General features: G+C 42.9%; 1 protein-coding gene across 1 annotated transcript in view; it reads left to right on the top strand.

The window, feature by feature from the left end:
- The first annotated feature begins 283 nt into the window (after positions 1-283).
- LOC108932733 (heparan-alpha-glucosaminide N-acetyltransferase) overlaps positions 284-26,050 on the top strand; it is a 59,966-nt gene continuing 34,199 nt past the window's right edge. The window contains exons 1-7 of the mRNA XM_018749300.2: positions 284-350; positions 791-885; positions 6,611-6,729; positions 7,982-8,097; positions 15,390-15,459; positions 19,844-19,868; positions 24,264-24,343. Coding sequence (XP_018604816.2) covers positions 284-350; positions 791-885; positions 6,611-6,729; positions 7,982-8,097; positions 15,390-15,459; positions 19,844-19,868; positions 24,264-24,343 — 572 coding nt within the window. The remainder of the gene's footprint in view (positions 351-790; positions 886-6,610; positions 6,730-7,981; positions 8,098-15,389; positions 15,460-19,843; positions 19,869-24,263; positions 24,344-26,050) is intronic.

Below are 26,050 nucleotides of genomic sequence, written 5' to 3'. Positions count from 1 at the left end.
GCAATGGCGTCCCATCCTAGCTGTGTCCCCTCCTCCTCCAGCTTTGCAGCCTGTGTTGCCGGGCTAGGCTCCGGCTCGCAACAACCCTGCTTGGGACAAGCGGTTTTAGACAACGTGTGTGTGTAATTACACACCTATTATGTCAGGTGAAAAAGACTGGTTCTTGTTAAATAACCATTTCGTGGTAAGAGTTTGCATGTATCGATACAGTCGCAAATCCACATTGATTTCACTCATTATTATTTAGTGTCAAGTTTCAGAGAGACAGAGACTTCTAATCTGAATGATGCTGATTCAAGTCCTAGGAGGGCCTCTTAAAGAAGATCTCAAGCAGTACAAGCTGCTTTGGAGTAAGCAGTGAAATGAGAGAGACGGAATCACTCAAGGGGGTGCAGTGGCACAGCGGGTTTGGCCAGGGCCTACTCTCCAGTGGGTCTGGGGTTTGAGCCCTGCTTGGGGTCTCTTGCAACAGGCTGGTGTCCTGTCCTGGGTGTGTCCCCTCCAGCCTTATGCCCTATGTTGCTAGGTTAGGCTCCAGCTTATCACACCCCTGCTTGAGGCAAGCGCTTTCGGTCTGTGTGTGTGTGTGAATCACTCAATATCCATCCATCCATCTTCTGTCCCGCTTGTCCTAAAAGGGTCGCGGTGGCAAAAGGGAGAGCAGAGAGGCCCAGCTGCCCCTGTCCGAACTCAATATGTAGAAGTGTATTATGCATATCAGAATGCACTGTATGATAATAAGCAGTAATATGTTTCAGTCACTGTAAGGTCTACTTCTGTTTTGTTGCAGGCCTTTCTCTGGACATGGATCAGGCCCTGCTCACAATTTACAATCAGCTGCAGAGCAGAATCAGAGTTTCCTACGTCAATGACCACTGCTACAGGGTACCGCACTGGCGCCTCTCATTTACACACTTTCTTACTTCAATCAGTTTGTGAAATGAGGGCAGCATTGCCATACGGTTTACTTTCTCTCAAACCTGGTGTCAAAAGGCACACGTCTCAAGCATGGCTTCCTCCACGTAGTCCAACCAGTGCATGACCAGCATGTAGACATTTCACTGACACTGCATCCATAACCAAGCATGAGAAGCAAAGTAACGACTCGTGGTACATTTGTGCTGAATGCTACCTTGAGATGCTGAGCTGTCTGCGGATTTGGTGTAACTGTCCGAAGCAGACAGAACATGACCCCCTTATAAACAACCCTTAAAGTTACTTTACCCTTTGAATTCCCTTCATTTTAAGGTTCAGAAATTCCATTTTCCTCCTTTAGTAATGAAATATTTTAACCCACACATTACTTTTCTTTCCACTTATCACAATTGTGCTGACCAGTGGTTTGGTTGCTTGAAATAAATAGTTTTACTTGAGATGAGCTTCAAAACATTGTGTCACACCCTCCCAATCACCTGTCCAACTGACCGCACCTGCAGCTGATTTGGAGCCAAGGGATAAAGAGGCAGCTCAGATGCTCCTGAGTACAGAACCTCGTCTGAGCAAACTGCAGCACTCCATGGGTTCCTCGTGGCCCTTCCCTAGCCCTTTGTGCTTCTCCTATTTGGCTTATTGACCTTCTGCTTCTGTCCTCCTGGTTTCTTCCTTTGCTTGTCCCTCAGAACGACATTCACAAATCGACTGACCTGTGCTTGTCTCTGACCATCCGTTTGTCGGTCCCTTTGAATAAAGAAGCATCTGCGATTGAGTCCGTTGCCAGCTAAATTCCTGTGTTTGCAATGACAGAAGGTTCCGCCTTACCCGCGGACTCAGCAGTCCCAGACCAACTGCAGGATGCCACCTACTCGTAAGACGTGAGGCTGAGCATGCACGAACGATCCCTGCACCGAATCGCTCAGACTCTCCAGAGGCTCACACAGGTGCTTTGGGAGAAGGGAATTCCTGAAACTGGGACCACCCCCGCACAGCACTTGAGCCCGACACCAACGACGGACACTCCGCAAACGCCCCCGCCGACCTCTGCTTAAGAGCACCCAATAAGTATGATGGTTCGCCTGACAACTGCGAAGGGTTTTTAATGCAATGCGAGCTCATGTTTTCCAGTGCCCCGCAGATGTACCTCAAAGACCAAGACCGGATCGCTTACCTGCTCTCCCTGTTAATCGTCCCTGTACGCCTATGGTCAACCGCTGTCTGGAAGACGTACACTGACACCCCCTATAAAGACTTCAGGCAGTGGTTCGAAATGGTGTTCGACCACCCACTCTCCACCCATGCTGCCAGAGACCGCTTGCTGTGGATCTAACAGGGCAAGTCGATGGTGGTCGACTATTCTCTGGAGTTCCGGATCCGAACAAGGCAGCTGGAACCCCGCCTCCCTCCTGGCCATCTTCCACAATGAGCTCCACCTACGTATCCAGACCGAGCTCATCTATCGCGGGAAGGACTGGGACTCGACCGCTTCATAAAGACGACCATTACTATCGATAACCTCACCAGGGAACAGACCGCCCAACCATGGATGAACTTCCCCATCACCGAGACTGTTGGGGAAACGTCAGAATTGATGCAGATCGAATACAGTTGTCTCAGCCCCGACGAGAGACAGTTCCACTTTCAGGACAAGCTTTGTCTCTATTGTGGCGCTCCCGGTCACTTCCACGCTTCCTGTCACGTCTGACCCCTCCGAGAAGCCCACCCGGATTTTCAGGTCAATACTCCTCACCAACCTGAATCACAACTAACCGTGCCGCTGGAGATAGCCTGGGAGGGAGACAAGATATATACGCATGCTTTGGTGGATTCCGGGGCGGCATGGTGCTTTATGGAGACCGGGTTCGCTAGGACCCATAATGTCCCAAGGCAGGACTATGACGTGTTGTTATGGGTCAGCGCTCTGGACGGACAGTCTCTGGGAACCGGGGTTGTGAAATTCTGCGCGGACGTTTTACAACTCACGGTTGGCGTGTGCCACCAGAAGGAGGTTGCATTCTTCCTAATTAAAGTGCCAAACTCTCCTGGAATCCTGGGCTTCCCCTGGCTTTTCAGGCATGACTTGGCATTCAGATGGAGCACCGGGAAATTGGTCTGCTGGGGAGAATGATGCGCGTGCTCATGTTTGCTCTTTCCCTGCCGAGCCACTTCAGTGGAAAGCCCGGAGGGGGCATAACTGGTGATGATCCCTCTAGAGTACCATAATCTCAGCGAGGTGCTTAGTAAGACCCAGACGGTGGCCCTTCCACCTCATAGACCCTAGGACCGTGCCATTGACCTCCTGCCCGGCACCACACTACCCCGTGGCCAAAAATATCCCCTGCCTCTTCCGGAACAGAAAGCAATGAATGAGTACATCACCAAAGCGTTGTCCGCAGGTATCATCCATCCTTCTACCTCTTTAGCCTCCGCGGCATTTTTTTTCTGTTGGAAAAAAGGATGGTGGTCTACATCCGTGTTTAGAGTATCAAGGCTTTAACGCCATCACAGGCAGGTACTAGCACCCTTTGCCCCGATCACTGCCACATTGGAACAGGTGCACGGAGCCACAGTGTTCATGAAGCTAGAACTCCGCAGCACATATCCTGATCCAGATACGTAAGGGGGACAAGTGGAAGTGGCCTTTAGCACCACTCTGGGGCATTATGAATATCGGGTTATGCCTTTTGGGTTATGAAACGCACCCTCCATGTTTCAAGCCTTTGTGAACCTTTTTCTCAGGGACCTGGTCAATGACTGTGTTTTTAGTGTATCTCAATGACATCCTTGCCTTCTATAGGACTTAGGAATAGTATGGGCAGTTTTACAGCGGCTCCACCAGAAAGGCCTTGACGTGAAAGGAGAAAAGTGACTTTTTCATCAGCTTCAGGTGTCTTTCCTCAGATTCACCCTTAGCAGGGAAGGGGTAGCCATGGACGCCGATAAGACAATGGTGGTGTTGGAATGGCCGAGACCGACAACCGTGAAGGCCCTACAGTGGTTCCTGGGGTTTGCAAATTTTTGTCAGGGGTTTATCAGGGGTTTCAGCTCCATCGCTGCCCTCCTGATGGCAGGTAGGGGTCCCCAGTTGGCCTGGACCAATAGACCTTAGCACCCTTTTCAGTAGCTGAAGGATCACTTCACATCTGCACCTGTGCTCTGTCCCTCAGACCCCACTCTGCCTTTTGTGGTGGAGGCGGATGCCTTGGTAGTAGGTGTGGGAGCAGTGCTGTCCCAAAGGTTGGGTGATCGTCCCAAGCTCCATCCCTACCCCTGTTTTTCAAGCAAACTGTCTCTGGCCAAACAACATTGCGACATCGGAAACTGGGAGCTGCTGGCCATGAAGGTGGCCCTCAAGGAATGGTGACACTGGTTGGAGGAGGCCGCGCATCCCTTCCAAGTTCTCGCTGACTACCGGAACCTCGAGTACCATCAGACCGCTTGTTGGCTCAACCCTCGCCAGGCCAGGTGGGCCCTATTCTTCACCCGTTTCCAGTTTACTGTATCCTACCGGCCTGGGTCTAAGAACACCTAGGCTGATGCCCTCTCACACCTACATGACCCCAATCCACTGCCCAAGAGTCCTAAGTTGATCGTGCCTAAGAACTGCGTGGTGGCCCCAATCCGGTAGCAGTTCTTTCAGGACCTCTGGGCTGTGCAGACGCTCAAGCCCGGGCCCTCAAAAAAGCCCGAAGGCAAAGATTACATGCCAGCAGGGATGATAACCTCCCTCCTCCAGTGGGCACATAACTCCCCCATGGCTGGGCATCCGAGTGTGCGCAGGACACTGTCTCTCCTACAAGGACAATTCTGGTGGCCCTCAATGAAGGACGACATCTTAGAATACATAGAAGCCTGTAAAACCTGTTCCCAGGTCAAAACTCGGACACAGAAACCCTCTGTTCTCTTCAAACCCCTTCCAGTGCCTTTGCGCCCATGGTCACACATGGCAGTGGACTTCCTGGTGGACCTACCCCCTTTGGACAATAGACAGTATGAGCACTGCTAGATTCACGACGGCGGTGTGAGGGCCTCCAGTACCTGGTCAGCTGGGAGGGGTATGGGCCAGAGGAGCAGTGTTGGGTGCCCATATGGGACATTTTGGACCCTATTCTCATTTCGGACTTTCACAGGGATCACGTGGACCGGCCAGCACCTTGCCCCCAGGGTCGTCCCCCTGCTCGGTGTCGGACGGGAGGAGCCGTCCGTAGGGGTGGATACTGTCATGCCCCCCGACCACCTGCCCAATTGACCACACCTGCAGTTGATTTGGAGTCAAGGGATGAAGAGGTAGCCCAGACGCTTCTGAGTGCAGAACTTCAGCACAAACCGCAGTGCTCCATGTTCTTCTCGTGGCCCTTCCCTAGCCCTTGTGCTTTTCCTTTTTGGCTCCTTGATCTTCTGCTTCTGTCCTCCTGGTTTCTTCCTCTGTCTATCCTTCGGAACAACGTTTGCAAATCGACTGACCCATGCCTATCTCTGACCATTCGCTTGCCGGTCCCTTTGAATAAAGAAGCACCTGCAATTGAGTCAATCGTCGGCTGGATTCCTGTGTTCACAATGACACATTGTTTATATGGATGACTTGTTTCAAAGTCAGTTGGCCCTAATGTACTGTCTTTTCACATTTTAAAACTGAACATAAACACTGAATGCAGAGGAGAAAAAAACAATGAAGGGGTGCTTGACATCTTTTCTATCTTAGTGTTTCTGTGCAGGACCCATCATATGATAGGAAGATATAATGTATATAATGTAATGAAGATATAAAGTAATAACCACAATGGAGAGTATTATCTGGCACTGCAGGAAGCGCATGGTTCTTGGTAACAGCTTGTGTGTCATGTGAGGGTGGTGTGAATGTTCAGATTCCCCCCCAGGGCTGCTCTGTTGCTCACTAAACCAGAGCCAGTGAGACAGACCCTAGGGGGTGGGGTGTTACTCCAATGTGCCGTCTGCTGTTTTCACAGACAAACTGACTGATTTCTGCTCATAATCATAACAAATTCTCTGCTCATATTTATTTTCCAAAACAACTTACAGTGTTAAGTTACTTAAAATTATTTACACAGCTACATAATTTTACTGGAGCAATTTAGGGTAAGTACCTTACTCAAGGGTACTACAGCTGGGAGTCAAACCTGCAGCCTTCATGTACAAAAGCAATAACTCTAACCACCATGCTACCAGCTGCCCAATGCTTTCAATATGCCAGTAAATACAGAGGACATGTTTACCCCACTGTGGCTAAGCAAAGCAGCTTAAATGCAGAAAGTTACTCTCTGTAGTCAGTGACCATTGAAACTGTTCTCTACTATTAGTCTGTATTTGCTACTTTAAACAACAGTAGATCTGTCAACAGAGAGCTGATTTTTTGCAGCTAATCAATCCACAGAATACAATAATATTTGAGGAACTGTATAGAAAAAAATTGAGTGTTATACTGTACCGAATAACAACTATTTAACCTTCTGGAAAGTTTCAATCAAAATATTTTACTGTTCTCACAAGAATTTGATCCCCTTTCAATGTGACCAGGAGCTGCAGTTCCACCAGTTTCCCTTCCATTATTCGTTCAGTATTGAATTCTTCTATTCTTCCAGAAATTCATGAGTGCCTTTATTGTTCTGTAGTACGATGGAAAGATGCTCAAAGGTCTTCTTGCTCCTTTGTCCTACAGTGTCTCTACCAGCCACTGGTCTCACTTAATGGTTGTCCCAGCAACTCCTCAGTGGTCATCAGCACCCGTTTCTCCTTGTCTTTCACTGTGGAGGCTGAGAACGCCAGCAGTGTCTGCAGGTAATGTCCGCAATATGCAGCAGTTAAACTATTTAATTTATTGCTTATTAGTATTTAACAACTGTTAAAATTTGTTAGGAAAAGCACATGCTGATTCTTTAGGATTTGAGACCTAATGTGTCAAAAACATTTTTAATTTGTGTGTGTTCTGAAAAACAGCAGCAACAGTATAATAGTAGAAAGAATAAATAACTATTATTACTATTATTATTAATCGCAGCAGTACTAGTAACAATACTGAGCTGTTACTAGCAATACGAGTAACAGTAGTATTAGTATTATTTTCATTGTCATTATATATTATTTTTAGCCAGTGCCTTTCTCTAGGTGTTATCTTCTTTTGACCTTCCTGCACCATTTAGTTAATTTTTAGCGTGAACTAAATTTTACCTTTAATTGTGATCTGTTGTGTGTGATCTGCTGCTCCAGAATGAAACCTCTTTCAAATTATTCTGCTGGGTATCGATTTAATTTCCTTTCAGGGGTTAATAAGAACTGACATTCAATAATGACAAAGAGACCCATTAAGACTTCAGAGCTACAAGGGGCCATGTAAACCTGGGAAAGTTCCTAGGGAAGAGGACACAGGGGTGGTATTTATAAACAACCAGGGCATACGTGGTGTTAGGGCTCAGAGATTTCATTGTGGCGAGGGGGGGCATCTTTAAACCAACTGCCAAGTATCTTGTTTCACGAGGCACAGTTGTTCCTTTCGCCGAGAACAGAGTCGAGGGTTCCTTCTGATCGATGCAGAGGTCCCTTACCAGGCCACTATTGATTCATCCCCCCCAAGAAAAGAAACACTCTAAGTGATAGCATTATATGTCTTCCCCATTCCAATCAATAAGGTCTCGTGATGCACCTCCTGGGGAGATGAAACTGGAGCCTGTGAAAGGGGGGGGGGGGGGCGGCACACATGGACTGTAGGTGTCGCCCATGAGCTATGCAAACCTCAGCGAAGGAACAAGACACCGGCGGCCTCGCTTACATGTGAGACGCGTTCACTTTCTTCATGGTGCACCCCCCCCACCACAGGAGGTCATTTGGAAGGGTAGCGGTGCCCCTCCTGCCAGGGTGCTGCTTTGATAAACGAGGAGTCCTCTGACGTGACAATGTCACTCCGGCAGTGTTTCCAGGGTGACATTAAGGTGCATTTGGGTTCTTGGAACAGGACACAATGGGTTTGGCTGTGCAGTTATTTATGGCCATGATCTTGTTTACAGGCCTCACTTGTTTATTTATTTACTTACAGCTGGAGCAAGACATATGGAGAAGCAGGTCGTTACTTAGTATGGGTCCAACAGTCAGATGTTTCCACCATCACCTGCATGCTGACAGTTGACAAAAATCCGATCAACAGTTACTTACGTGAGTACTTTCCGAGATCATGTCACACCTGCACTTGGCGAATTATGCAGCCGTTTATTATGTTGCCGCGATGCACAGGAGTACGTTTTCATCATACAAATTGTGCGAAGGTCAAAATCCTTCCTTTCTTGAGGCCGTCATTCCACGGCCTATAATAAGGCTACTTTTATAATCAGGTTATTAAAGTACCTATGGAAATCAAAGATGAAATAGTTTGGCTTACTCTTGTCTTTATTGTTTATGTTTATCGTTATCCTTCTTGTATATCTTTCATATCTATCCTTCATCAGTCCTTTACACACACACACACACATATTTAAACAATATACATAAAATATAGAAACGTATACAATATACAACCTGCAAATGTATATTATGTATAATTAGTAAACATAAAATTATATATAATGACTTTAATTAAAACGGGATTTATGAAAAAAAACTGTGATTTATTGGCTTCATGAGAAACCTTGTATCCACAGTATGTTTGTATGTGTGTCTGTAATAGTAATTTATTGAGGAAACAATGCGTTTAGTGTAAGTCCGTGTGAGCTGAATTGTAATTTCCCAAGTAGGAAACCTGCCAAGAGTTTAGGTACGTGAACTTGGCGAAGTTTGGAGAGAAGATTAATGAAAAGACATATCGGTCCAAGGCAGAACTCGTCTTCTGGGGGAGAAAGGAGGAGTGTTACTACCGGCAGCATGAAGGAGAGTAAAAGCTGAGGAAAAGTGTTCTCTGGGAGTCCGTGAAGGTGGCAGTAAGCCAGGCTTACAAAGCGCCAAAGTACAGAAGTGCAGAAATGGGGGGGGGGGTGTAACTGAGGCTGGGACCAAGATGGTCAGAATGGAGCGCTGAAGGCTGTTGGCCCATGCCGGAGAAAACATAGACGGGAGCTTCACCATGGAGGAACTCCTAAAGCAGGACACGCGGCCCTCGACATGAATGAATCATGAGGTGTCAAAGGGGAACTCGCGTCTCATCACAGGGGCACAGCCAGAACGGGGGGATCCATCTAGGATTATATTAAATCAATACTTGAACTCCCCACCTCATAAAAAGGCATGTGTAATCCTATTAAATACTTTGACAGTTACCCATCCAAAACGACACCTCCAGTATTTCCCTAGATAGTGGACGGTCTCCTTTTTATGGTCCCGTGCAGCAGTGACGTAGCCTCACATTAATGTGTTGAATTTTGAAAGGCCCACCTCAAATCATGATTGAACTGTCAAGGCGCATTACTCAAAACCTGCGTACAATAACTGAAAAGACATTATCGGGTCTTGAAACATTTTATAACTCGCCGGAGCGCGTTGTATGAATGTCGACTTGTCGCAAAAGCAAATTTTAGTCGAGCTAAACATTACTTTGCAATACACAGATGTCAAGAAATGGTTGATAAATAAAATGTTATATTATACATCAGAAATACAGGCTATACATTTTCGTGGGGGGAAAAAAACTGGTCCGAGCCTCGTGTGCTTTACACACTGAATTTTACCTTGTCTTTTTTCTCTGCCCTGTTCATTTCTCAGCCAGCTTTACTGCAGCTTCCAAGCTTGTTTCAGAGGCAATGAAATTCTTTACACCACCTTCCCTCTGCAGTGATCACAGGAACTATTCTACCGTAGAGAACAGTATCCCACCCCCGACACCAGACATGAAAAACTGCCGTTACTCCGAGAATTACTGCCATTATTCACTGCTACTGGGTGAAACCTGTGGGTGTAGTGTGTTGGGTAAATAAATACAATAAAGGGACTGCAGGTGGCATGGTGGTTAGAACAGCCACCTTGACCTCGAAAAACCTGTGTGTGTGTGAACCCCCCCGCCGTTGTAACCCTGGACAACCCTGGGTTACTATGGGTTACCATTAACTGATGCACTAAATATTAATCAGCTGTGGAAATAAGCAAATAATTGTAAATGACAATGTCGTAAGCTGCTTCATATGGTAAATGCGAAAAAATCTGTAAATGTAGAAAATATAATAAATGAATTATTAGTCTTTATTTTGCATATATGCATAGTTAGTTGAATCAACACATGAATTGCTCCTGTGACATCAGTCATTTAAAAATAAAAGCCTTTGCACTCAGGTCTAGGTGATAGTCTGATGATTAGAGCTGCTGCTTTTGGATCTGGAAGTCACCAGTTTGAATCCCACCTCCAGCAGTGATACTCTTGAGCAAGGTTCTTATCTTAAATTACCCAGTTGTATTAGTAGGTAAATAATTGTAAGTTGCTTTGGAGAAAAGTGTCAGCTAAATGAATAAATGTAATCATGATCTGCAGTTAGAACATCGTCATACTACTGTATGTCCAATGGTAACTGAACTGTCTCTCCCCCCTTTGCTTGTCTGTCTGTCCAGTGGATGCTGATAACCCAAAGACAATAGAGGCTATTGTTTGGCTGAGACCTTGTACTGTCTCAGACATGAATGTGCATCACTTGCAATCCGTTGTGACCTCACTCTGACCTTCACTGAGCAGTGCTACATCCTCATCAGTGGGTGACGTGTGCCAGTGGAGGGGGGGAGGGTATGGCAGACCGTCACCCAGAGTTGCTCCTTGACCTGTCAAAGAGAGGGGCGTTGATGGTAATCGCACGTCTCCTCTGAAGTGAACAGGTCAGCGCTCAACTAGAGCAAGTCTGAGTTACCCTGCTTTGCTGCCTTCTTCCCCTGCCTGCTTCTGTTGTTCCGAATTTTACTGAAAACACTTTAAATGCTCTGCTCTAAATTTTAAGTGTACAGTACATTGCTGCTATCGATGTTGTTGGGTGGTTGCTTAGCAACCACTTTTATCAAAAGCAATTTAGTACCTTGGAAAAGAGTACAACTGCAAGACCTCATCAAGATCTTTAACCATCATGCTGACTTTTGACCTCTGTTTCATACCATGAGCACTGATTACTGTTGTTGCATGCAGAACGGGTACATGACAGGAAGTGTCTATCATTATTGCTGAAAAGTCTTCATCATAAGACATCTGGATTCTAATTAAAAAGGTCATTTGCTGGCCAGAATGTATAACTAAAATTAATCACCAGCTTTCAGAAGAGTTGCCCTTGATGATGGGTTCCCCCAGAGGGCATTCAGCACCACACGGGAGGTATCTCCAGTCACAATTGTAGTCCTCTAGGAGAAAGGTCCCAAGGGGACCATCAAAAGGCAGGTGGTCTTTTCTGTCAAGAGTGGAAAACTCTTAAACAGGCACTTGTCTGTCTGACCTTGACTTTGCTGTCCCATCTGGGGTCGATGTACTCAGAGATCAGCTTCAGGCTAAAACAAGTCTATGGGCTGCTTCTCAACACAGTGAGACCAATGTATCTCTGTAGGTCGATGAAGCTGAGATGATGTCATGTGACTAGTGGTGTATCAATATTGGTCCCCAAAGGGGCAGAGTGGCCAGGTCAGCACAGAGCTTGTTGTGAAGTTGCCCTCATGGTGGTTCACCTGTTCAGCTTTGAAACGCTTCCTGTGAGGACTTTACCTTTTAAGGTAAGGACATCCTAGCTTCTGCGCTTCCTTGTTCTTGAGTTTCCATTTTCTGCTCTGGAAGAAACAAAGCTTGCGCCAGAAAATGGCCCATCTGATTCAGCAGCAGAGGTTGGGCTGTGAGCAGTTTTGAAGTGTATTTATATTTATCACGATGTATTTACACTTTATATTATTATGATTTACTTTTAATTATTCTTCATTCTTCATTTAATTGCTGTGAGACACCCACTGTCTTTACCTACACTTTACTATTCACTATATGGAATTAATTTATGTTTGACAACCAAACATTCAAAACCATGCAGTGTTGTTTATTTATGTATTTTATATGATATACCTCATATAATTTTCCCAGAGGATCATTTATTCATCTAACAGATTTTTTTTTTTTTCACAGCATGCTACAGTGTTGTGTTTCTATAGCTAGGCCACTTACTTACAAGTGGGTTTACATCTATTTATTTAGCTGATGCTTTGCTCCAAAGCAACTTACAATGTTGAGGTATGTATAATTATTTACCCATTTATACAGCTGGGAAATTTCACTGGAGCAATTCAGGTAAGTACCTTGCTCAAGGGTATTGCAGGAAAAGCAGGGTTTGAAATCTAGGTCCTTTGACTACAAGGCACCGGTCATTTGATCTCCCGATATATTGTTATACTACCGTAGTCATATTACAGATAAAACTAAGAGATCCAGTGACCTGGACATCTTCAGGGCACAGAAGATGCAACAACATTATATATATTTACATGTTTACTTTTGTGTGTTTTTTCAATATATTCGAAATTGGTTAAAATAGTAAATTATACTCTGGAATATAGTGCACACTTTATTAAGGGATAGTGCCAGCAATTCAGTCAGAAAGCTGCCCAGATTTCTGACCATGAGAGATACTGGACACTGCTAAGGAGTTTTCCTAGACAGCAGTTGTGAGATGATTTTATTAATCTACCCATTATTCAGCTAATGCCAAATAAAATTATCCAATAATTTCTTGAATTGAGTTACAGCCTCCAAAATTTAGATTAATTGCCACTGAAATAATTTCCCTTAAACATTTCATTACAATAGCATTTCCACAGACATATGCGGAGAAATGCACTTTAAAGAAATATTCAGACAGATGCATAAGTTGTAGTTTAATAAGAAATAGCCCACAAAGTTAACAAATAATTTAACCAAAAAAAAAAAAAAAAAACAGAAAAAACAAACATTGTCTAAAAGTGTTTTAATGGTCTTAACTGAATTTAGGGAGAACTACATTTTACTTGTGAAATCTCTGCCCAGGAGTGATTAGCGGACCTCCCGGGAGTACAGCTGGTATTGACTAGATTTGCACATGTATTTTTTTTCAAAAACAGCTGAAAAAAAGCCTCTTTGTTTGTTTTTTCACATTGCTCCAAGAATTAAGGATCGTGGAAGATACATTAGAAAGCCTCTGGGACAAAGAGGTAATGGGACTTTAAAAGCTGCTCTTTCCTTAATGTAGCTTTACTTATAACACTGGAGATTATGCTGCAGATCAACCTTTTAGGACCAAGAAGCCATTATGAGAGAGTGATGTGCGTTCAATGTGACTAAAGTCTACACTGCGCTGCGATGAGCTTCCATTACCCGCACGGTTTAATGATGTGCCAAACTTTAACTGAGCAAAAAAAGGGTTAAAGTACGAGTGAATCCTGCCTTGACGGAAAATGAGTGGGGTAGTGCAAGGTCATTGTCCTTGTACAGGTGGGGCAGTTACGGAGAGAGTGTGTTCCACTGATGCATGGATGAGTGACCCATCGTAAGTAGTGTATCTAGCAGTGTAAGTCACCGCGGTGAATAAGGTGTGTGGGCTGATAACTCTACATAGAGTTCATTGGAAGTCGCTTTGGAGAAAAGCATCTGCTAAATAATTAAATGTAAGACCTTTTCTGAAGGGAACCTGATTTCTGCCAGAACAGGTGAAACAACTTCCCATCTCATAGCACATGGAGATTTCTGGTAAAAAAATTAATTTTACTTTTTGCCTGATTATGCAGGTGGATATTTTGCAGCTGAAGTAGTGTGTCCATAGACACCAAAGCAGACATTTCATCCTGAGACGGGAACTATTTGGCTATAAGTCAAACTGTTCAGTTAGGTCCTTGTTTCATTCTGAGATGGGTACGCATATGATAATACACCAGATACACCAATGTATGAAAAAATTATAGACTTTAGTTTGTTGTCATGATGTTCAAACGCTTGATAAGATTCTGTTTGCAAGGTTTAAACACTAATTAACTGCAGAGGCAGAACAAAATATGAACAATCCACTTGGAAACAACTTTTAATTTCTGTGACTATTGGTATATGGGTGGGAATAATTCCTTTACTTACCTCTCCACTGATATGTAAAGGATAACCAGTGAATTATTATGCATGGAGAGTAAAAAGTCTGAAATTAAATACTTTGAGTCAGTTATAATAACTAAAATTGAATGTTTTGTCTCTTTTTGGAAGTATCTACATTTACATTTACATGTATTCATTCAGCAGATGCTTTTCTCTGAAGTGACATACATCTCATAGAAAGTACAATTTCTGCATTACATCAGTAGAAAGACTTAGATGGAGACACGTGATTTACTTTCCACCATATGAACCAATGTACACTACATGAGTATTTTCATAAGAGTTTATCCATTAATCGACTATTTCTAGTCACAAAATTGTAACAAACATTTCCATCACATGATAAGCTCCATAAAAGTGTATCCGTTAGTCAACAGTTATGATAAAGTTATTGAACATGTACACATTAACATGCACTTAAGAGATTATGGGAGAAGTGAGTCTGGAAGAGGTGAGTTTTAAGACTCTTAAATGTAGAGACAGATTCAGCAGTTCTGAGTGACAGGGGAAGGTCGTTCCACCACAACGGAGCCAGAACCATGAACCTTCGTGCTTTACCTTATGTGCGTGAGACCACCAAGCGGGCAGATGTGGAAGAGTGTAGCAGTCTGGTTGGAGTGTAGCGGTTGATCAAGTCCTCTAGATATCTGGGAGCAGTTCTATTGATGCATTTGTGGGCCATAACCAGGGTCTTAAATATGATCCGTGCAGCTATGGAAAGCCAGTGCAGAGAAACAAGTAGAGGAGATACATGGGAACGCTTTGGCAAGTCAAGCACAACTCAGGCAGCAGCATTTTGTATCAGCCGTAGAGGTGTTTAATGACAGTAGCTGGAAGGCCAGACAGGAGATACCTAATTTATCTTTTCAGTACTGAATATTATAATGCTCTGCTAGACAAATGAGTCTACATTTTAGGACAGTAAATATATTATTCTGAGCTCTTTCGTGCCAAAGAAACACCCTGGACTGTTCAAGTTGCTAAAGTTATTAATAAGCAAATAGCACACATTTGTTCTCACAGTATTACTTTCTCTGTCAGATAGGTGTCTTTATGGAAGATTTCACAGTACTGCTTCAGTGGGGCATTTCTGTTCGTGTTGAAATATCTTTCTTGCAATTTTTTGCCTGTGGCTCACTAATTGTTTGGTCAAATTGATATCAAAATAACTTCAAGTAACTTCATCCAGTAATCTGTTTTAACAATGTGCTTAGATGATGAAACATCTCTGATGGTGAGGTGAACAACTTTTGTACTCGAGATGGGCTCAGTCACTATTTATCATTATTTTGAGAAACACTGACCGCCTGTACTTATACAGTAGTTTACCATGGTACACAGCATGGTCCCAGCAGTTGTCTATTTTGGCTCAAAACCTTGTTTTCCCTCCATTTCTCCTGTACAGCTATACTGGTTGCAGCACTTATCCTGGCCTTGTTGGCTCTTGTCGCTGTCTCTGTGCCCTACCTGCTAAGGCAAGTTTCACACATTGATTTATTAATTAATTAATTAATTTTCATCACACGGTGGTTTTCTCCAGCCTAAGTTGCATGAATCAATAATCAATCAGAAATGTTGTTCATCTGTTGCTCATGTATTTTTCTTTTTTATTATTTACAGACATCACTACACATCCAAGTGCATGAACATTTTGCTATGTAACCGTGTACAACGTTCGTTGGATTGTGTAAGTTTCAGGTTTGTGATCGAAGGTTCAATCAGCCCTATATATGTATTTTTGTTTTAATTTCAAGGCCTTAGCACTGCCACTGTTTTGTACCGAACAACACTTCTCATTGTGAGTATTTGTCTTTTGTATGGATCGGAGCTTGTCTCACCATAATGCTGTCATAATGAGAATGGAATAGGTTGTGGATGGTTACTGGGACTGTGGTAAGAAATAGACGATTAAAGAAGGACTGCTCCTGCTGTAGGCAGCATCTACACTAATGTGTCTGCAAGCAACACACATCTGTTCTTGTTATAAAATAGGCCGCTACAAATAAGGCCAAAGTTACCAGAGAATGAAAGTCATATATTTTTATATTACCTTAAAAACTATTAACTTCAGTAAGAGCAGCCTGAGAACAGAATAGATGGGTAGTACTCTGTTCGCCATTAAAACAGTCACAAGACAAAATATTTTTCAAAGAATATTAAATATGAAATGTGATTGGTGATTTGTGATTTGTATGCTGAGTCCATATGGGAGATACCATGAGAAGCAGCTTATCTAATGATTGGGATTTTTTTAATGCTTCCATTGTTTCATCGCCCTGGTGGTTAAACATACTGGATCGAACAGGCAGCGGATGATCGTTTTGCTCAAGCGCAATAGCACAGTCTGCGTGCAGCTGAAAAATGAAAGGGGGAGGTTAGACTGCTGTGGCATGTTTCAGTAAACACAAATCCATTCCCGGGATGCATCTTCTGCCTCATTATTAGAAAAAATGACACCCCTGCTGTGGATGATTATGGGATACCCAGGCAATTCTGGGTCAGTACAGTGTCATACATACCACAGCGCTGTAATGTAATCTCCCTGTGACCTTACCTTTTCCAAAAGTCCCATGCAAAACAGGCTGTTTTGGATATATTCATGTCCCCCAAGCTTAATACCAAGCAATCAGCATAGGTCAGGGGTCCTCAGTTCTCATCCTGGCAGCCTGGTCTGTATGCACATCTTCCGGCAGGTCTTCAAACTTCTAGCAGCTGCACCACTGAAAGAGAAGCTGCGTTCCATTCAGTCACAGTACAGTAATTTCCCATGAATGCATAAATGCTTAACTTAGCCAGTTTTGGGAAGTTTTCACTAAGTGTCATTAATGTTAAGTGAAATCTGCACTAGTCTCACTGTATTTTATTGCATCTGGGTAGGAATCACTTGTACTGGAAGTTGCTTGGGACAAATCTATGTAAATATGAATGTAATGGAAAGTAAATACACACACACACATATCGTCTAAACCGCTTGTCCCATACGGGGTCGCGAGGAGCCGGAGCCTTACCTGGCAACACAGGGGGACGCACCCAGGACGGGACGCCAGTCTGTCGCAAGGCACCCCAAGCAGGACTTGAACCCCAGACCCACCAGAGAGCAGGACCTGGTGCAACCCACTGCACCACCACACCCCCCTCAGTAAATATACATGCAATAAAAATGTCTTGAATAGGTAAAAGGGCTAGAATAATTTTTTAAGATGATTATGTTAATGAGCACTTCTACAGGAGGATACCTCTACATTATTTTAAATGTTCAATGTGTGTTCTTGACTCTGTGTGTGTGTGTGTGTGTGTGTGTGTGTGTGTGTGTGTGTGTGTGTGTGTGCGTGTGTGAATATGTATATATGGAGTCGTTACCAACAAAAAAGGGATGACACCGTAGCAGCCATAAGCTTAGTCTGAGCCAAACTTTCGTAAACACCCACTTGAACCATTTATAGGATATTCAGCTTAATTAAGTGGGGTAGTCATTATAGAAGTAGCTTAAGTACTTGTAATACTAGTTTTTGAAAATGTAATTTGTTCAAAAGATATTATAAAGCGATATACGTTTTCTGTGATTCTCCCTGGATGTTTATTTGTGTTGGCACTGATTTATGGTTAACAAGGAGTTATTGAGTTATGATACATGTGGTCTAGTGGGTCAGAAAGCCCTATAGCCCAAAAGTGGTTTTGTTGTCACTGTTTTGATAAACTGCAGCATCAATGATTAAAATGCTCAAATCACTACTAACACTAAAAACACTATTAAACAAACGTGAAAGAATCACAGTATCTTGACTCCATTACGGTCTTATCTTTGAAATTACTGTATTGTTCTTGGGGTTTCAAGACCCTTCATATAGTATAAACTTTAACACAGACATTTCTTTAACACCGTTTCATTGTGTGGGTGCCGTCATGTTAGTTTTTCTACTATATGCCAGAACGAGGCAAAACAGAAGAAGCACCTCCCACCACATCCCCCTCATTATACAATGAAAATAAATATCACATTGAACAAGGATACTTACAAACTTTGAAAAGACCTTTCAACTGAAATATGCAACTACAGGGTCCATTAATAGTATCCCTCAACATAACAATGCTTACAGAAAAAGTATGTACAATCTTGTTCTTCCCCAAGTTATACTGCAAAATGAAAAACATGAAAATAAATCTAACACATATAACATAAGACAGCAAAAGTTCATGCCCTTTTATGTCTTCACATTGGAACAGAAATATTCTAAGGAATTATTATCTAGGTGCAGACTGCTTTACTCAGGTTTGTTCTGTATTAAGTGTTGTACAAACTCAGGGATAAGTGTTAATAGGCCACTCTTAATAGTAACGTGGGTTAGCGTTTGGTTGGCAAGGTGATATGTACAGAAAGTGTAAAAGAGTTGTTGCTTGCATGTGGTTCAGTAAAAGAAAGAGAAAACATAATCCATCGTCTTATCTTTATCCGTGTTTGAGCGTAATGAATACACCCGCAAAACATGACAAGGTTGAGATGTTTTCTTTTCTTTTATTGATATCTTGCTGATTTCTTAACAATACAGCCAGATTATGTACGGGTAACATCGGGGTGATTTCTGACCTCAGTTTCAGTAACCGGGTACCCTTGCATGGTATCATCTGCGATCTGGGTTGTGTCATTTTGCTGTGCGGTTGAACTTGGTAGTTGATACGCTTCTCTCAGGTGTCTTCCTGTTTCTTATGGAAGAGCTGCTGAAAGTCTCAACAACATATGACTAGCGTTATTAGTTATGACTTTTCCAGGCGCCCAGGTTCTTGTAGAACTGTCTAGGATCCTCACTTTTTGGCCTTGGTGCAGTGGTAGAAGTGGATATTCCTGGCATGGGCATCATACTGGTGGTTCATCGTCTCATTTCTTTGCATGAGTCTGTTCTTGACGTTGTCGTCCGCGTCTCCTTTTTGCGACGGCGGAAGGGTAGCAATAGTTCTGCCAATCAGTATCTCAGCGGGGGACAAGAGTTTGTTGTCAACTGGAGTGACACAAATGTTGAGAAGATCCTATGATATGCTTTCTTGAGCCTTTATGTACTTTTTGATGCACGACTTCACGGTTCACACTTGGTGCTTGATAAAAGCATTAGATTAGGGATAGTGGGGCAACGATATTGTGTGTATCACATCCCATTCTTTGCAGAAATTAGTGAATTCTATTGCTGAGTATTGTGGGCCGTTGTCAGATCTTATTTGGTCAGGACTCCCAAGCATACCACACAACTTTTTGAAGACATTTGTGACACACTTGGATATCACTGGACTTTGTAGTTCCTTTACAAATGGATACTTTCAGTAATAATCCGCAATGATAATGAACTGCCTTTTTAAAATCTCAGAAAGGTTTGTCTCAATCATCCGCTATGCCTTCAATGGTATCTTGTTCTCAGTCATTGACTCTTTCCTATTTTGATCTTTGTTTTCTTGACAGAATCAACATACCTTTACAGTCCTCTCAATATCCTTGCTCATGTTCGGCCAGTAAACAGAATTCCTCACAAGCAGTCTTGTTTTCTTGATACCGAGATGGCTCTTGTGAAGTTGTGTAAGGATGTCATACCTCATCCTTTCTGGAATGATAACTTGCTTTCCTTTGAAGAGAATGCCTATTCTATTATCAATGCCGATTGTGTCTTGATATGGCCAAAATATTCTCAGATCACTGGGTAGCTCTGTGAGTTTCTCAGGCCATCCCTGGTACACCAACTCAGCAAGTGCATTGAGGATGGGGCAAAATTGAATCTCAACCTTTAACGCTTTCTGTTTCTCGGTGCTGAAGTTTGTGAGGTCAAAGGTGATTGCTTGAACAGTTGGTTCCATCTCCACAGTGGTGTTGTCCTCCAGATTTGGCAGTCATGATAGCATGTCGGTAAGAACCATCTGATGTCCTGGCTTATATGTGGCAGTGAAGTCATATCCTTGGATTTGGAGAAGCGTGTGCTGCAGTCTTGGCGGGCTGTTATTATTGGCTTCTTGGAAATCATCTCCAAGGGCTTATGATCTGTGTTGATGTAGAAATGCTGGCCATAGTGGTATGTATGAAACCTTTCTATTCCATGCAAAAGCACAAGCATTTCACTTTCAATATTGCTATCATTTGCTTGGGTAGGCATTAGAGTCTTTGATGTGAATGCCACTGGGTGTCTGTTTTGTAAGAGTACCACACCCAGTACTTTCATTGAGGCATCAACTTCGACTGTTACTGGACTCATGGTGTCAAAGTATGCCTTACTAGAGTGCTCTGATATTGCATCTTTAAGCATATCGTAGGCTCGCTGGTGATCTTCTGACCAGTTGTATGGCGTTTCCTTTTTCAGTAACTCACGCAGGCCTGCAGATTTATGGCTCAAGTTTGGTATGAAAGAATCCATGTATGTCAGTAGTCCTAGAAAGCATTGAAGATCTTCCTTGTCTTTTACTTCGTCTTGGTCTGGTGAGATTCCATTTTCGCAGTAAACATTCTCAAATAATGCAATTCATCTCTGCTTTATGAAGCTTTTGTCTGAGTTGAACACCAGCCCTGTCTCCTTCGCCCTTTCAAGGAGTAACAGTAGGTGTTTGTCGTGCTCCTCTTCTGTCTTGTCAAATATGCAAATGCAATTCCAACACACCCTTCCAGGCCTTCCAAGATTTCGTCCATGTGCTGCTGGAATATGTCTTGGCCTATGTTGAGTCCAAAAGGTAGGCATATGAAACAATAATGCCCTAGGTGTGTGCGGAATGTAGTAAGCACCTGTGATTGTTCATGTAGTTGCACACTCCAGTACCCAGTTTAAGCATCGAACTTGCTGAACGACTTTGCCTCATGGAATTCTGGATTTATTTCTTCTAGTGTAGGGGTTTTGTGGGGACATCTCTTAATTACTTTGTTAAGTCTCTTAGGGTCTAGACACAAACGGAGTGACCCATCTTTCTTGAGGCTACATACGATACTGGTACACCAGTCTGTGTGTTCTCTCACTTTCTAGATGACCCCTAGTTTCTCCATGCGACAGAGCTCATTCTTGGTTTTTGGTTTAAGGTTGATGTTGAATTTTCTTGGGTGATCAATATGTGGCTCTGAGTCTTCCTTCAAGATGATTTGTGCTGGGCCTTCTAATTTACCAATTGTGTCAAAATGTGTCGAGTACAATTTCACGAGATCCTCTGTAGTGCTTATCTTGATTGGGGCCTTTTCTATGGCTTCCAGATGGCAACTGAAAGTGAGCAAATTTAGGACAGTGCATATGGGTAACCCAAGTAACACTGGGCCATTAGCATCCACAACATGGAATTCTGTGTCCACTCACCCGGACTTACCGTACTTGCATTGCATGGGGAGCTTCCCAAAACATGGTATGGAGTGACCACCGTAAGATGTCAGCTTCGTCATACCCATCGGTTGAGGGCATCTGTCGGAATGTACAGAGTAGGAGTGCATTCCCTTGTGCACCTGGATCTATTTTCATCTTCTTGAGTTTTGACTTGTCGCAGCCAGGATATTTGATTCTAGTTGTTGTCTGTGCTGGGGGAGCGGTGGCGCAGTGGGTTGGGCCACGGTCCTGCTCTCTGGTGGGTCTGGGGTTTGAGTCCCGCTTGGGGTGCCTTGCGGCAGTGTTGCTGAGTAGGCTCCGGTTCCCCGCGACCCTGTATGGGACAAGCGGTTCTGAAAATGTGTGTGTGTGTGTGTGTGTGTGTGTGTTGTTTATGCTGCGAAATTTTCTTGGCAAATTCATCTTTGGAACTTTCTAAGATGTCATAGGTTGCCTTGGAATTATCATTGCTTGCCCTCACAGCATTTTGGTCTCACCAACCCCTATTTTAATCTTCTTCGCTATATCAAGACCGTTCGCGATGCCATTATCCTTACACACCAGTAGCATTTTCTGCTTAAATAGCTTAAACGCCTCTACGAGATCAGCAGCGTCCCACTGCATAACCAGATATTTCAGTGTCATTTGCATGGGTGTTCATTGCTGAGCCACAATCATGTTATTGAGTGATTTCAGCTTGGATGCCCCTCCAGTGTCATCATGCTTGCTTCCACATGGTGAATTTCAATACGGAAAAATGCCATACTCACAGCCTACAGCTGGCACATCCGCTGGGACTGTATGTTCAGTGATCCTTTCTATCACCGCTGCCACCGTGTAGTGTTCTTGGGGGTTTCAAGACCAATCCATCAATGATTAAAATGCTCAAATAACTGTTAACTATTAAAAACAATATTAAAGAAACTGTAATGATGACGTATTATTGTGGAGACCGAGGGGTTGTCTTAGCCAGATCGTTACAAAACGTGAAAGAATCATAATATCTTGACTCCATTACAGTCTTGTCTTTGAAATAACTGTATTGTTCTTGGGGTTTCAAGACCCTTCATATAAAAGCTCCAACACAGACATTTCTTTAACACTGCTTTAATGTGTGGGTGCTGCCATGGTAGTTTTAGCTACTATACTTAAGAATGAGGCAAAACAAAAGAAGCATCTCCCACTACAATAACAATGTTAAAGTTATTGATTAATTCAATCTGTTTTAATTTAGAACTGTTTCCAACAAGGTTGTTTTAGAGTAAGCGATGTACAGATTTCATACATATTATGGTATCTGAGCACAAGAAAACAATTGTAATCTATATTATAATCTATTCTGTCACAAGAGTTCTATTTATTTATGAAGTTTATCCACTTTCAGAGGTAGCAAGAGTAAGATTTATTGTCAATTCCAAGATGAGACGACCGGCAGGAATTCTGGGAATGGTATTGACGGCGGAATGCAGTCACACACACCCACACACACACACAGAGTCAGAAACCACCTGTCCCAAGTGAGGTTGCGGCAAACTGGACCCTAACCTGGCAGCACAGGGTGCAAGGCTGGAGGGGGAGGGTCACGCCCTGGATGGGACGCCAGTCCATCGCAAGGCATCCCCAACAGGATTCGAAACCCAGACCCACCAGAGAGCGGGACCCAGCCAACACCACTGCGCCCCCCCCACCCCCACAATGCAGTCAGTGTCATGTAATTTTTTTATTAATATGTACATTGTACAGTTTTTTCCTTGAACTTAAATGTTTTCCTTGGATTTTGAGCTTATGGTTGTTTGGCAGAAGAGCTTATTCAGAATCTTGCTGGTTTAATTTTAGTCTGAGTTATTTGTAATCCGTGGCCATCCTTCTTATGTTTACAGTGGGATTCTAATAGAGGCTTTTCGTTTGTGATGTGTTTTTTTTTCCCCTCCCTTTTGACCGATATGAGTAGCTTGTCTCAGTTTCTAGTGCTCGAAATTTCCCCATCTTCCATATGGTTCTACGATGGCAGATAGATCCATCATGGGAAATTAGGAAGGCCGCCTTCCTGCTCTGGCCCTGCAATTGAGGCCATGAGGAGGCACAGACCTGCTCTGGCCGACAGCTCCTTCAGAACCCGGGATGCCCCAGAGGATGGCACCTTGTGCACTGCAGAGATATGGACCTTAGCATTTTCATTTTACATCTCTAACATTTCTTGTGTCATTATGAAGACATGCCTGAGTTTGATGACCTTTGGCGATGCAAAAAAGCCCAAGAATTCTACAAGAAGAGTTGAAAATATATTATATTAATAAATATTTTACCAGTGTTCCTTTGCAAAGTTCATTATACATGTGGCTTTTTTTAACTGTAGGAAAGTGTTTCACCTATTAATAATTGCAACACAGCTACTTTAAGCAAATTTTAACATTTCTTAAATGTATTTGTTTTGTACAATTCATGCACAGAGGTATGAAACTATGAAAAAATTAATTAAAAAAATGATGAACAGGTCAGAATTGAGACTACCATTATGTTACACTAACTGTGTGAGGGATGACTTGATATAATGAAATGAAAACAAATGTTCTGAAATGAAAAAAAAAAAGTTCTTTGTGAACGATTCCAAGAAATCTCTCGCACAGAGCTAAGGTCTCAGAAATGAATAAAGAGTTTAATCGAACCTGAAAGTAATATCACCACAGACATAACCTGGGTCATACCAAGAGGAACCCTGGTGCGAATTTCACAAGAATGAGGTTTTCATGTTAATCTGTGTTTATGTACGTAAATCTGTGTTCTCCATGTTATGTTAGTGTGTGTGTCTGTGTGTGTGTGAAAAAAGATGTCCAGTACAAATGTAAAAGTATCAGTATTTTGTGATAAGAAGCTGTATAATAATGAGAACCTTCTGTTAACACGGACAGTGTTCCGTTTGTTTGTAATGTTTTTAACCTCGATTTGTTATCCAGTAAAATTTCTTTCTGTAGGAAGATGGTGGCTGTGGTGAACAAGCTGTGCAGACAAAGTCCAAATCTTCACGCTTGAAATCCCTGGACACCTTCAGAGGGTATGTAGCATAAAATGAATGTCACTCTGTCACTTCAGATTAGACAAGAATTCTAGAAAATTAATCTACCAGATGGGGGCGCGGTGGCGCAGTGGGTTGGACCAGGTCCTGCTCTCCGGTGGGTCTGAGGTTCGAGTCTCACTTCGGGTGCCTTGCGACGGACTGGCGTCCCGTCCTGGGTGTGTCCCCTCCCCCTCCAGCCTTACGCCCTGAGTTGCCGGGTTAGGCTCCGGTTCCCCGTGACCCCGTATAGGACAAGCGGTTCAGAAAGTGTGTGTGTGTGTAATCTACCAGACCATGGACTGCTTAAATTGTTCAAAATGTTGGAGTTAATAATGTGTTGCAAGTAAATTTACAGTAATGGACTATACCATAGGAAAAGCAATAGACAGTGCTAGAAAGTCATATTTGTACAGAACTTTTAAAAAATCTTTTAATTTCTAATTTTTTTGACAGGACATACATATATGTATCTTTACATTTATTTATTTGACAGATTCTTTTCTCCAAAGCATCTTCCAATTAATTCTTTGTAGTGTTATGAGCCAATGCACCTTTTTCACCAATGTATAATATATGAAATATAATATATAGTTTATACATCCTGCCCTGTTTACCATGAAATAGCAACAGTATCTGACTTCCAGTAGAGGGGAAGAAATAATTGAGGATATATGTTAGGTTAGTTTGTAATTTTAATGATAATGAAACCTGCTAATTCAGTTTCAGAAAAGCAATTTTCTGTTAATGTGTTTATTAGAACCAGACCCATTACGTGCTTCTGCTTCAAGTCTGCTTGATGTTTTACTTAATTTTTTACCGTTATACACAAAACCTACATCAGCTGCATCTGAACGATGAAAAAAATGTAATTAAAATTTTCATCGCTAAAGTAGATTCATCCTCCGCTAGTACACGTTCAGAAGGCTTTGTAATAATTTATTTACCATAACGATGAAGGCTCATTGCGCTGTGTGTTTGTCTATTTGGCAACCTCAGGTTTGTACTTATCAAGAAGTAAAAAAAATCTCTGTATTTCTTTTGCAATATGTATGCTTTGTATAGAAATGCCCTTTTGACTGTGCTGAGAGATGTGGCCAAAACCAGAAATTTAATATCGTATTATCACTTCTGTTTTGCAAACAGACATGTTAAACGTTCTAATTGAGTGCTGTATTTTATTGAAAGAGAAATGTATATCACCTCCAGAAAATTACTAGTTGCGCACTAATTTGTTCTTGGTACAATTATCGGCATTTGGCAATGATGAGGATGCGCTGGTGCCGATATGTGTCGTATAATGGATGCTGACAAGGGGTCACTGTCTGGTTACGCCGCCGTTTGAGTCTGTTATCTTGCGATGGCCACGGGCACTATTTGTAATATCTCTTGCCTCTATGGTTGGGAACAATGAATTCCTGTTGACCAGGAGTGATGTGATTTAATCTTGCATCCCAGTAACGCTTAATTGTGGCCTCGGGAGGGGGCGGGGGGGGACCCAAAGCACTCTTTCCTCGCTATACAGGAAACTGGTGCTGGTTTTGACCTCCTGCTCGCAGAGTAATTGACATAATAAAACAAACAGCATATCAGTGCACATTTGAGAAGCCATAAATCTGCCCTTTGAGCTAAAATAAGGGATAAGCAATAAGGCAAAGGGGGTCATCCGGACCCGGTGGCAATTTGTGTGTCAAGGGGTAAGATGAT

The sequence above is a fragment of the Scleropages formosus genome, chromosome 4, assembly GCF_900964775.1.
Source record: "Scleropages formosus chromosome 4, fSclFor1.1, whole genome shotgun sequence".
Classification (NCBI taxonomy): domain Eukaryota; kingdom Metazoa; phylum Chordata; class Actinopteri; order Osteoglossiformes; family Osteoglossidae; genus Scleropages; species Scleropages formosus.
This window is presented reverse-complemented; position numbering and strand designations above follow the sequence as displayed.